Source organism: Prenolepis imparis, unplaced genomic scaffold (assembly GCF_030444845.1).
Source record: "Prenolepis imparis isolate NDT839.2.m4 unplaced genomic scaffold, iyPreImpa1.0 SCAF_5, whole genome shotgun sequence".
Classification (NCBI taxonomy): Eukaryota; Metazoa; Arthropoda; class Insecta; order Hymenoptera; family Formicidae; genus Prenolepis; species Prenolepis imparis.
This window is the reverse complement of record NW_028141163.1, coordinates 17,209,479-17,223,601: the sequence shown is the minus strand read 5'-3', so window position 1 is coordinate 17,223,601 and position 14,123 is coordinate 17,209,479. Positions and strand designations below refer to the sequence as shown.

General features: G+C 37.7%; 1 protein-coding gene across 5 annotated transcripts in view; it reads right to left on the bottom strand.

Moving 5' to 3' along the window:
* Positions 1-14,123, bottom strand: part of Dpy (fibrillin-like protein dumpy) — a 119,844-nt gene that overhangs the window by 47,776 nt on the left and 57,945 nt on the right. For all 5 annotated transcript variants that reach the window (XM_083037675.1, XM_083037679.1, XM_083037678.1 and 2 more), the window contains 22 exons: positions 13,899-14,042; positions 13,733-13,810; positions 13,150-13,332; positions 12,484-12,807; positions 11,921-12,301; positions 11,191-11,514; positions 9,954-10,259; positions 9,269-9,580; positions 8,873-9,187; positions 8,307-8,615; positions 7,689-8,018; positions 5,758-6,732; positions 5,339-5,671; positions 4,431-4,730; positions 3,943-4,272; positions 3,392-3,700; positions 2,965-3,276; positions 2,462-2,779; positions 1,707-2,336; positions 1,222-1,536; positions 749-1,060; positions 189-494 (listed from right to left, as the gene is read on the bottom strand). In XM_083037675.1, coding sequence (XP_082893801.1) covers positions 189-494; positions 749-1,060; positions 1,222-1,536; positions 1,707-2,336; positions 2,462-2,779; positions 2,965-3,276; positions 3,392-3,700; positions 3,943-4,272; positions 4,431-4,730; positions 5,339-5,671; positions 5,758-6,732; positions 7,689-8,018; positions 8,307-8,615; positions 8,873-9,187; positions 9,269-9,580; positions 9,954-10,259; positions 11,191-11,514; positions 11,921-12,301; positions 12,484-12,807; positions 13,150-13,332; positions 13,733-13,810; positions 13,899-14,042 — 7,446 coding nt within the window. The remainder of the gene's footprint in view (positions 1-188; positions 495-748; positions 1,061-1,221; positions 1,537-1,706; positions 2,337-2,461; positions 2,780-2,964; positions 3,277-3,391; positions 3,701-3,942; positions 4,273-4,430; positions 4,731-5,338; positions 5,672-5,757; positions 6,733-7,688; positions 8,019-8,306; positions 8,616-8,872; positions 9,188-9,268; positions 9,581-9,953; positions 10,260-11,190; positions 11,515-11,920; positions 12,302-12,483; positions 12,808-13,149; positions 13,333-13,732; positions 13,811-13,898; positions 14,043-14,123) is intronic.

Below are 14,123 nucleotides of genomic sequence, written 5' to 3'. Positions count from 1 at the left end.
GACTTTCAAGCAATAAAAATGTGGATTTTTGAATATAATTTGCATCGTTGATATATTAATTGAAAATTTAAAATCTTTTAGCTAATAAAAAATATTTAGCAATTAGAATAAAAAATGTAATTAATAAATTTCACAAAATATTAAATTTATTGAAAAGTTCACGATAAAAAGGAATCTAAATTATTTACTTGGTTGCGGATAACATATGCTGAAAGGATCGCCTGTGTAAGATTCGGAGCAACTGCATATTGGATTATGATTGACCACTTGACAATTTGTGTTCTGTCCGCATGTTCCTGGACACGGATCTTGACATTTATTGTTCAGACACGCGTGTGTCAACGGACAGTCGGCGCTGACAATACATTCTGGTTTGCAGGCGGGTGGACTGCCGATTAAACCAGGTTGGCAAGAACACACGGCATGATCATTTATAACTTTGCAGATGCTGTTTGGCCCACAAGGCGAAGGTGTGCAAGGCTGTTTAATGGCCTCTGCAAATACAATGTTTGTCACGAGTTACAATGATTGATTCCAAACATGAAAAAATAAAACGCGAGTGTTATTTTCGTGTCATTTAAATATAATTTTAAAAGATGATAAGAAATAAGTAAACCAAAAATATTTTGTATATTTAATAGTTAAATATTTAAAAATATATTATATAATATTATATAAATATATAATATCATATTATATATTATTATATTATATATTATTAAAATATTTAAAAATATTTTAAACTTACCATCTGGAATATGTGGTCGGCACAAAAGGAACGGATTTCCGGTGTAACCAGGTGGACAACTGCACATTGGGACGTGATTAACAACGTCGCAACGTGCGTCGCGACCGCATGTGCCTGGGCAAGGATCCACACAGTTTTGATTGATACACGTTTTGATGCGAGGACAATCAGAATTCATTGTGCATTCCGGTCGACAATAAGAATACGCATCTCCGAAATAGTTGGCCAAACAGGTGCATACACCTTCGTTGCACACCGCATTAGGTCCACAAGGCGAAGGGTTGCACAAATCTTGAGGAACCTTTGGTTGTTCTGTAACATTAATTCTCCATGTTTACATACATATTGATAAAAAAAAATCATAACATATATATCTTTCTGTGTAATTTAGATATTTTTTATTAAAAAAATTATAATCTTTAATACATACAAAACTAAATTTTTAAAAATTTATATAATAAAAATATACACACCTTTAATTACTGTGCACAAAGTGAAGGGGTCGCCAGAATAACCAGGTTGACACAAGCAAACCGGTATATGATTCTGAACTCGACAATCGGCATTCTGACCGCAAGAGCCGATGCAAGGGTCGCGACATTTTTCCGAGATGCAAGCTTGATCCAACGAGCAATCTGTATTAACTACGCATTCCGCGCGGCAATTGGGTGGTATCCCTATGTAATTTTTCAAGCAGGTACACGCGGCTTGATCGTTGACAACTTTACACTCCGCATAAAGGCCGCATGGACTGGGGAAACAAGGATCCATCGGTGGCAGCGGCACAACTGTGTAAAAAATAATTTATATTATTTAATTATTTATATTATTTATATTATATTTATATTATATTTATTATATTATATTTATATTATATTTAACTATATATAAATGTATACAAAAATATGCGAAGAAAGTGTAATTTATTACACAATCAATTAAAAGAATCGACAATTACCAGGTTCGGGGAAACATCTGAAGAAAGGATCGCCCGTCTTTCCCTGCGGACAGCTGCAGAGCGGATTGTGATTAATGACACGGCAATTGGCCTCGACTCCGCAAGTACCCGGGCACGGATCCGTGCACTTGTGCTTATAACACGCTCTGTTCTGCGGACACTCGGAATTGACGACGCATTCCGGCTTGCAATTCGGCGAAACGCCTACGAAAGACTCTTGGCACGTGCACACGGCTTGATTGTTTACGGCTCGGCACAAGCTGTTCGGTCCGCAGGGTGTCGGCGAGCACGCGTCCTTGACGGTGGGCTCCGTATCAATTTCCGGTTGAAGAGTGCAAATCGTAAACGGATCCCCGATGTATCCAGGCTCGCAGGTACACGTGGGGATGTGATTGATGACCGAACACTGCGCCCGTACGCCGCACACTCCTGGACAAGGATCCTTGCACTTGTTGCGAATGCAAGCCTTGTTCGTGGGACAATCCGCGCTGAGAACGCATTCCGGTTGACAGCCCTCGTAAGGATTTCCGTAATAATCGTCGATACATATGCAAGCGCCCGCGTTGTCTCGCTGCTGACAGATCGCGTTGGCTCCGCATGGCGAAGGCTCGCACGGATTTATCGTTTCCTCTAAGAAATGGGAAAATCAATTAAATTAAGTAAGACAGCAATACGAGAATAATTTCATGCAGAGAGAAAAAAATTTAAGAAGCATTGATAAAGTGTTTTGATGTAAAAAGAATAAACATATGTACCTTCCAGTACACATTGCACAAACGGATTGCCGGTATATCCATTCTTACAGGAACAAGTCACTGCGTGATTCACTATTTTGCACTCGGCGTTGTCTCCACAGGATCCCGGGCAGGGATCCTTACACTTCATATTTATACAAGACTTTTCCGGAGGACAGTCGGGGTTGATCAAACACTCCGGTCGACACGATGGCGGGATGCCGATGTACGTAGGCAGACATGAACATGACGGTTGTCCGTTCGCGTTCTTACAGAGTGCATTCGGACCGCATGGCGAAGGAATGCAAGGATCGCCATGATCCTTAGGCTCCGGTGGAACTGAAACGTCAATACAACAGTTTGTATCTGTCGCTTCAATTCGCGCTTCATCAAGAACTACTGTAAGCAGCTCTTGCACATGATATTAATAATGATTGAAGAAATAAAGTCTTGTCATTTTTAAAAATTGTATCTTATTACAAGATTAATATTATTTGTTTTAGAAAAGCATTGATTTTTCTTACGTGGGATGTCGTAACAACTCTTGAACGGATCTCCCGTCTGTCCGGGCAGACAGCTGCATATCGGCGAATGGTTGATCACTTCGCATCTCGCGTTCAAACCGCAGGAACCCAGACAGGGGTCTGTGCACTTCCTGTTTACGCAAGCCCGCGTTGGCGGACATTCAGAACTAACGAGACATTCCGGTCTGCAGGATGGCGGAGAACCGAGGTAGCCTTGGAGACAGGAGCACACGGCGTGATCCTCGATATTACGGCATTGACTGTTCGGTCCGCAAGGCGAGGGGGTGCAGGGATCCCTTCGAGACTCCGGCACTGTAGCGGAAGTAAATAAAAATTAATTTTGCAAAGCAATTTTAATTCAAAAATTCGAGAATAAAGTTTTTTTTGGATAAAAAAGAAGAGCGACTGCAAAACATTTTTTATATACCTGTAGGTTGAACACGACAGTTGACGAATGGATCGCCCACGTATCCGGATGGACAAGAGCAGACAGGAATGTGATTCACAACGTCGCATCGCGCATTCTGACCGCATATTCCAGAACATGGATCCTTGCATTTATTCCTCAGGCAAGTTTTGTCGCGAGGACATTCGGAATTGAGAATGCATTCGGGACGACAAGCTTCGTAAGGATTACCGATATATTCCGGCAAGCATTTACATTCACCGTTATCGCATACGGCGTTCGGACCACACGGAGATAGAGCACAAGGATCCGTGATCGGAGGTTCTGTAACTATAAAGACGAAACATTTATTAAAGACAAATTGCTTAATCATGAGTATTTCGTAGAGCAACATTGTTATAGCGTCACAATAAAAGATATTCCCTTACCGATAATTATATAAAATTTAATTTTTATCGTATATATTTTATACAGATTCTTAACTCCTTCTTTTCCAGGAGTAATTTGTCTGCATTAATTTTTTACAAACTAAATAATACATTTATATATTTATTTTACACTTTATTTATTACCTGGCGGAATAATGCTGCATTGCGTAAATGGATCCCCGGTGAATCCTTCCATGCACGTGCAAACTGGCACGTGATTCAATACGTGACATTGAGCGTTTATTCCGCACGATCCCGGACACGGATCCGTACATCTCTGATTGACGCACGCGAGGTGACTCTTGCACTCGGAGCTCAAAATGCATTCTGGTCGACATTGTGGCGGTACGCCAATGTAATTAGGCAGGCAGGAGCACGCAGGATTTCCGGATATTATTTGACACAAAGAGTTCGGACCGCAAGGCGACGGGGTGCACGATGGTGGCCGCTCGGTTATCGGGTATTCGCTAGGAACTGAAATAAAAAATAATCGTAATTATATAGCTTTGTCTAAGAAAAAACTTACATGATTAATTTGTTCGCGCATGCATTAATATGAAAAAATAATTTCAAGGATATTTTTTTTAATATTAATTCTCAAAAATACAAAACAAAATATGTATAATGCTTACCGTGTGGCGAGCACAAAGTGAAAGGATCTCCTGTGAAGCCGGCAGGGCAAGTGCAAATCGGATTGTGATTTTTCGTGGTACACTGCGCTCTCAATCCACAGGTATTCGGGCAAGGATCCGCGCATTTCTTATTCACACATGCCAGATGTGGTGGACATTCAGCATTAACGATGCATTCCGGTCTGCACGATGGCGGGATGCCTGTATACTCTGGCAAACAGCTGCACACGGCTTGACCATTAACGACTCTGCATTTACTGTTTGGTCCACAAGGTGACGGAGAACATGGTTCTAATGTTTCTGAAAAGGAACGATATCATATAATTTCCGCACGAAACTTTAAATCATATTGATTGAATTATTTAAAAATAATTGATTGCAATTTTTGATGATTATATTAATTCATTAATATAATTTTTTTCTTTATCATTAATATAATAATATATTAATGATAAAGTATTGGGCGAGATAATATTAAGCATACTAATTAATATTTCATTAATGTAATATTTTTTTATTATTCAGAGTGTCTACTCAAATTTCGTAAAAAATTTCCCTGAGAATTCCCTAATTTTCCAGACATTTTCGTTTAAAATTCCAAGTAAAATAAGAAAATTTGTAGATGCAGCTTTTAAAAATAAGTTTCTTTGCTGCATGCGCTTTCTAATGTTTTCTATTCATACAATTCCAAAGTTATCAAGTGTGCAGTTTTTCTAGCATTAATATTGATTTATTAATTGTAAAATTAATTTGGACAATAAGTGCCTGAAAAATTCCCTGAATCCCAATCAAATTTCATGAGAATTCCCTGATTTTTCAAGGTAAAACAAAATTTCCTGAGAATACCAGGTTTTCAAGATTTTTCCCGAGAGTATACACCCTGTTATTATATAATATTTAAAACATACTTGTCATTTCCTTGATTTCGCAAGCAAAGTATGGATCTCCCGTGTATCCTGGAGGGCAGAGACAGACAGGAACGTGCGCTTGTACATTGCATATAGACAACGTTCCGCACGTATTGGGACACGGATCCGTGCACTTAAAGCCGACACACGCCAGCTGCGGTGCGCAGTCATTATTTGTCTCGCATTCCCTGTGGCATCCCTTGACAATGTCGTAAGGATCGCCGATCAGGTCCGGTGGACATCCGCAAGCGCCTGCTCCGTTTCTCTCACGACACTGCGCATTAGGACCGCAAGGATTCGGCGAGCACGGATTAGACACGGGCGTGTCAGTCGCTGTAAAATGTATCATACGCATTTACTTAAACGAGTCCTACTTAACAATTTAATTTATTTTTTCGGATATTCAAATTTCTACTCACCTGGCGGAAGCGCCAGGACGCAGCGCACGGAAGGCTCGCCTTCGTATCCTTCCGGACAGGTACAGATCGCAATGTGATTCTGCACTGTGCACCTAGCGAGTTCGCCGCAAGCGCCGGGACAGGGATTCTTACACCTCTGATTGATGCACGCCGCGGTGTTGAAGCATTCCGAGTTATCGGTGCACTCCGGTCTGCAGTTAGGCGGTCGGCCGATGTAGTTCTGCAAGCAGGAGCATGCCGGATACAAGCCAATTACTTTGCACTGCGAGTTGGAACCGCATGGATTCGGCGAGCACGGATCTCCCTCTCCCTTTGGCAACGGCGACGTGGTGCTGATCCTGACGCAGTGCACGAAGGGATCGCCGGAGTAGCCGGTGGCGCAGCTGCAGATGGGATTATGATTCACCGTGAGGCAATTCGTGTTCTGTCCGCAGGAACCGGGACACGGGTCCGCGCACTTGTTGTGGATGCACGCCTTGTTCTGCGAACACTCGGAGCTGATGATGCATCCCGGTCGACAGGTCGGCGGGATGCCGGAGAATCCTGGCTGGCACAGACATACTGCGTGTCCGTTCTGAATTCGGCAGTTGCTGTTGGGTCCACACGGTGATGGATCGCATGGATCGATCGGCGACGGTAACGGGGTCGCCAGATCGACGACGGTGCAGCCGTTCACCGGGTCGCCGGTGTAACCCGGCAGGCAGGAACACATCGGGGCGTGATTAACCACCCGACAAGTGGCATCCTGACCGCAGGTACCTGGGCACGGATTGATACACTTGTTGTTCAGACAGGCCTTGCTGCGATCGCAGTCGGCGTTCGTCACGCATTCGGGTCTGCAGGCGATGTAAGGATCGCCGAAGTACTGCGATAAACACGTGCAAGATCCGACGCCGTTCCGTTCGTTGCACACGGCGTTGGCGCCACACGGTGATGGACTACACGGTGTACGTGGTTGTTCCGTTGTAATGGGTGCTATAGATAAATAATTATTGATTATATTAATATTATATATTTTATTAATTAAATAAAGTAATTAATTAATATAATATATTAATATTATGGATTATATTGAAATAAATATACAATAAATTATATTAAAATAATATTAAAATAATAAAGAATAGAGAATAAATTATTTTAAAATAATTTTTAATAAGAATGAATTATAACAAGATGTCTACTCAAATTTTGTAAAAAATTTCCCTGAGAATTCCCTGATTTTCCAGATATTTTTCGTTTAAAATTCCAGGTAAAATAAGAAAGTTTGTAGATGCAGCTTTTTAAAATCAGTTTCTTTGCTGCATGTGCTTTCTATGTAATGTTTTCTATTCATACGATTGCAAAATTATCAAGAAGAATGCAGTTTTTTTAGCATTTAATATTGATTTCTTAATTGTAAAATTAATTTGGACAATAAGTGCGATATATCACTATATCTAAAATATATCACTATATCTAAAACACTAAAAATATATGCAAAAATATAAGATAAATATATAAAACAAAAAATAATTTAGAGTATAAATGTCTTAAGGATACTAATTTATTTAAATATTACCTATTAAAAAAAATTGAACAATTTTCTATGAAACTTACATAAGATCTTGATATCTTGAAAAATAGATTTTCAATTTAAAAAAATCACATTTTAAAAACACTTAAATATTGCAGAGATATGTTACACATGTTTCTTAAGTGTTAAATAAGAGTAAAATTATCAAAAGGGCAATTTTTTAAAAAAATTCCCTGAATCCGAACTAAATTCCAGGAGAATTCCCTGATTTTTCAAGATAAAACAAAATCCCTGAGAATACTAGGTTTTCAAAATTTTTCCCGGGAGTATACACATATATTATATTACTGTAACGCACAGATATATAATATTTCGCATGATCTAAGATATATGTATATATGTTAAAGGAACAAACCTTCCACGATAGGTGTACATTCCGTAAATGGATTGCCGGTGTAACCGTCGTTACAGATGCAGACGGGATTGTGCTTCACGACATTGCAATACGTGTTCACGCCGCAAGAGCCTGGGCACGGATCTACACATTGCTCGTTCTGACACGCTAGATTTCCGGGACATCCTTCGTTTATGACACACTCGGGACGGCAATTTGGCGCCCGGCCCACGTAATTCGGCAAACACGAGCACGCGGGGAAGCCGTCAATTACCCGACACTGGGAATTCGGTCCACATGGCGAGGGAACGCAAGGATTGCCGCTCGGTCTTGGTGCTGGTGTTACCTCTACTGCAATCGCATAGAGATAAACATTAAAACAATTATATAGAAATTATGTGAAAATTAAAACAATAAAATATTTTGTGAAATAGTGATATAAAATATATTATTTTTACTAATTTATATATCACTATTTCACAAAATAATATATTATTTATATAATATATATATATTATATATTATAATATAATATATTATATTATAATAGATTTTAAACATATAAATCTTTTAAATATTTGGGATATATCGAAGACGAAAAACTTAAGACAGTGATTGAAATAAGCTTGAAACTCTTACCTTCTTTGACGCATCCAAAGAACGGATCTCCGCTATAATCGATCGCGCAAATGCAGACGGGATTATGATTGATCACTCGACAATCTGCATTTACGCCGCACGTGCCTACGCATGGATCCTTGCATCTCTGATTGATGCACGCCGCGTTCGGGCTACAATCCGTGCTGACGACGCATTCCAGTCGGCAGGACGGTGGACTACCGATATAATTAGGTTGACATGAGCATACTGCGTGATTATCGATAACACGGCAGTTGCTGTAGGGTCCGCAGGGAGATGGTTGACACGTATCACCTGGTACCGGAGGCTCTATGAGAGATAAACCGTGTTAAAAAGAGAATTGAATACGTCGCTCGAATTAGAGTTTCTCTAATTAAGGATGAAGAATTAGAATAATAATTTTTATTAGTATTCTGGTTAGGTATCGTATACAATAAGAGCACGGAATGATGCATTAAATCAGAAATATATGTAGAATGTCGTATATATCTGTTGTTCTAATTATTATGTGAGAAACTCTAGCTCGAGCACTTCATCCTTACAAAATGGAAATGTCAGAAATTTACTTATTGGCACGTGGCAAGACGTAAGTGGATCTCCAGTGTAACCGTAGAGGCAGCTGCAGGATGGCTGATGATTATAAACTTGGCATTGCGCGTTAATTCCGCACGCTCCTATACAGGGATCCTTGCACTTGTTGTTGATGCAAGCCTTCGTGTGGGTGCAATCCGAGTTCTGCACGCACTCCGGTCTGCAACCCTCGTACGGATCACCGGTATAATCGGGCAGACAGGTGCAAGAACCCGCGCCGTTTCGCTCTTTACATACGGCGTTTGCACCGCAAGGCGAAGGATCGCATGGCAATTGCGCTGGGAAAATGGCTATAAAACGAAGAAATATTTAGAGTATGCAAATTACAAATCGAGTATTCATTTTAGAAATCGTTAAAATGAAAATCTTACCTTTGGCGCAACCTGAGAAAGGATCACCTTCGTAGCCTTCGTAACATTGACATATAGGTCGATGATTCTGCACCGCACAATTCGTGTTGAAACCGCATGATCCAATACACGGATCCAGACACTTCTTTTGAATACAAGCCAAAGAACTGATGCAATCTTGATCGATCACGCACTCCGGTCTGCAATTCGGCGGTGCTCCGAACATACCGCTGATGCATGTGCATATAGGATGATCTTCTTGCACGCGACAATCAGCGTTGGGCCCGCAAGGCGATGGCAAACAAGGATTCACAGTGGTTGGCGGTAAAGGTTCTAAAAACGAAAATTTTTTTCATGTAGAAAAAAATATGTTTAATATATAATAAATTATATATTACCTACCTATTTCTCATTTATAAAAAATTTAATTTCATAAAAAGAATTTTTACTCATACCCTATATATATAATTATAATATAATATATTATAATATAGTATTATAATATAAATTATAATATAAAAATCGTTTCCCTCTCTCTTGCGCCATATATTTGAAAATAAAACAAAATAAAAAAAACAAACGTGTGTTTTAATTACTAATTAAATTATTTGTTTATTTGTCATTACTAATTAGCAATATATAATATAAACATATCATATAATATACACATATTTTATATTTAATAAAAGTCTGCTAACATAATTACCTTCTTTAGAACAATGCGTAAACGGATCGCCGATGTACTGACGAGGACAGCTACAGATAGGATTGTGATTGATGACTTGACAATCGGCATTCAAACCGCACAATTCCGGGCAAGGATCATTACACTTTTGATTAATGCAAGCCAGATGAAGCGGGCATTCCGTGCTAACGAGACACTCTGGACGGCAATGCGGCGGAGTACCTTGATAACCCGGACTGCAGGAGCAAACTGCACGATCGTTCATCACACGGCAAATACTGTGCGGACCGCATGGCGATGGCATACACGGATTCTGATCTGGTACTACTGTAAAAACAATAAAATTAAATCAGACTTCTTATTATTTTCATGTTTACGGTCATATAATTAATAAATTATTTATGGTCAATTTTCAGGGTGTCTACTCAAATGTTGTAAAAAATTTCCCTGAGAATTCCCTGATCTTCCAGAGATTTCGTTTAAAATTCCAAGTAAAATAAGAAAATTAATAGGTGCAGCCTTTTAAAATAAGTTATCAAGAGTGCAGTTTAGCATTTAATATTGATTTCTTAATTGTAAAATTAATTTGGACAATAAGTGCGATATATAACTATATCTAAACACTAAAATATATGCAAAAATAGAAGATAAATATATAAAACAAAAAATAATTTAACAATAAGAATAATTTTAGTATAAATGTCTTGAGGAATACTAATTTATTTAAATAAATTATTTATTAAATTATTATTTATTTATTAAATAAATAAGGAATATTATATAATTTATTTAAACAATTTTCTATGAAACTTATTATATATAAGATCTTGATATTTTGAAAAATAGATCTTCAATTTAAAAAATCATATTTTAAAAAAACTTCAATATTGCAAATATATGTTAGACATATATTTCTTAAGTGCTAAATATAAGAATAAAATTATCAAAAGGACAATTTTTTTAATTCCCTGAATCCCAATCAAATTTCATGAGAAAATTCCCTGATTTTTCAAGATAAAACAAAATTCCCTGAGAATACCAGGTTTTCAAGGGAGTATAAACCCTGATTTTACTATAATTTTAATTGTATATCCATCTTAAAATAGAATATTCGTCAACATAGAAATGTAGAAAATTGTTTAAATATCATATAACAAATTGTAAATATAAATCTGAAGCTTTGTCATATAAATTGACGTAGTACTATATAGAAAATAAGAAGCAAAGCGGATATGCAAATAAAAATATATCTACGTACAAGGTTTCTCTACTTTGCAGGCTCTGAATGGATCGCCGGTGTATCCCGGCAAGCAAGAACACATCGGAAGATGATCGATGACTTCGCAGTGCGCGTTCGCACCGCACACGCCTGGACACGGATCTCTGCAGTGTTGATTGAAGCAAGCCAGGTGACTCTCGCAATCTCGATTAACAATACACTCGGCTTCGCAACCGTCTATGTAAGGATTGCCGATGAAGGGCGGTATGCATGTGCATTTAGCTATACCGTCGATCGCCGTACAAATGGCGTTCTTGCCGCAGGGTGATAACAGACAAGGATCATACGGTTCCACTGGCCGTGCTACATAATTAAATTAAATTAAATAATTAAAATAATTAAAATAAATAAATTAAATAATTAAAATTAATTAATTAAATAATTAAAATATTTTATTATTGATTATAACATGTTATTTGCATTTTACTTTATCATTTAAGATAATCATTACAGAAGGCAAATATTTTTACAATACTATAACTTTGAAAACAATTCAAAAGCAAGATATATTTAACAAAAATCTAAAAAAAACCATGTATCTCAAACAAACAAAATGATAAAACTTTAGAATAATTTATATTCTAAAAAGAATCAATAGTTTATGTTTAAAAAATTGCATTAAATACAATTTTTAATATTTGTTATTTGTTTGATAGAATAATTTCTTTTTTTTTTAAATCAATATTATTGAATAACTAGTAATAATTACCTCCGCAACTTTTGTATGGATTTCCAATCATGAGATCCGGACAGTAACAAGGTGGTACTCTCGTGCTGTTGCACCTCGCTCCGAAACCACACGGATTAAATTCGCATTGATCGGTTTTCGGAACGCATCCTCTAATAGTGTTCGGACTTTCGATGTATCCTGGTAGACAGGTACACTTCGCGAAGCCATTGTCCAATACGGAACAGCGAGTATTGGGGCCGCATGGAGAAGGATCGCAGGTAGTACTGGGAAGTGTACAGGGTGAATGCGGCGGATTTCCTTCGTATCCTGGCAGACAGAAGCATCTCACTTGTCCGTTAACCATCCGACAGCCCGAGTTAACCCCGCAAGGATCGCCGTCGCATTGATCGCCTTCAGGAACTAGATACAGAATTGATTAGAAATTAATTATTTATTAATTATTTACTTATTAATTAATTATTTAATTAATTATTTTTACATTTCGCAATAATATTTATATGCAAGATAAATTATCTACATATTTGACTGGAGTATACATAAATGAGAGATTGTTGTAATATTACATAAAACTTTATACATACTGCATTGCTCGAATGGACTTCCGGTTAGACCTTTCGGACAGAAGCAGACGGGATTTCCATTATCATTCTCGCACAACGCATTCAAACCGCAAGGATTTGGAACGCAAGGATCGGAAATCGGTATTTCGTGGCAGCCAATTTGGGGATTTCCTTGATATCCTGGAAGACACGTGCACTGGGCCTGATGATTACTAGAGACGCACTTTGTATTTTCTCCGCAGTCGAACTCGATGCAAGGATTGATACACTGTCTATTGAGTCGATCACAGTATTTGTTCGGAGGACAATCTTCGTTGTATTGACAAATATTCTTCGCTTCTTCTTCTAAAATGGCAAAATATGCTGATTTTAATGTCAATCTATCTATATAAGTTTAATGATTTAATCTCTCATTGAATTATTTTATAATTTTTTATAATCTATTTATGTGTGTACACCATTAATAATTTTTAATACACATTCCCAATCTATATTGCTTTAAATAGATAGTTGATAAATTTATATATATAAAGTATGCAGGGAGAAATATGTAAATATTTATATATATAAATTATATAGAAAGTTTTATATATGTATATATAAATTATATATAATATGGTAAATATATATAAAAAATATATATAAATTACTTATATCGTATAAATTTTTTATATTGTCGAAACTTACGCAAATCACAATAGGAGAATCCGTTTCCATGATAGCCTTCTTCACAACTGCAATCTGCTCCATGATTTGTGTTAATACAAACAGCATGTTCCGCACAAGGATTTCGAACTAGACACGGCTCCTGGCAAGTATGCCCGATGCACGCCTCTGTCAGCGGGCAATCCCTGTTGCTAGTGCAACCCGCTAAAGAAAGAGTGAGAAAGCCCATGTAGCCCCAGAAAGTGTAGTGCACGAGTTATAGAACTTGAAATGAAAATTTCTTTTTGCGCAGCATGTGTGTCATTTTTTCTTCTTTTCTATTGCATTAGGCTTTCTTGCGTATATGCGAATCGGGAGAAAAATATTCTCCCAAATATAGGAAAGATATAGTATCATTAAATATTCTGTGCTTTTTTTTTAAAGAAAGAAGAAATCTATATAAATTTGCAAAATATATACGTGATAGATAGAGATATATATATATATATATATATATATATATATGTACAGTACATACATACATATTTACAAATCTTTCGACGGCTATAAATGACTGAAAATAAAATCAGATGAATCCAAACACGATGTCGACACTCGTACGAACCTTTGACGCATGTATTTGTTGACAGATCGCATTGCATACCGGGTGGACAGTAAGGACACTCCGCTTCGTTGCTCTCCACTGAAAGAATTGGATAAAATAATGATTTTATTTTTTTCGAAAATGAATATATGCAAAATATGTTGTTCGACTTAATCGTGACTCTTACCTTTGACGCAAACCGGCCTATGATATTGAACGTGACAAGCTTCGACGAAGTCGCACGGATTGCCCAGGTTGCAAGGATTCACGCATTGTTGGTTCACGCAAGCCAGTTGGATGGGACAGTCGGTATGCGTGGTGCATTTCACGTCTAACGAAACAGATTCGTATTAGATGCGGAAGTTGATGTCACGAGCGAGACGAGAGCGTCATGGAATGTTAATATACACGT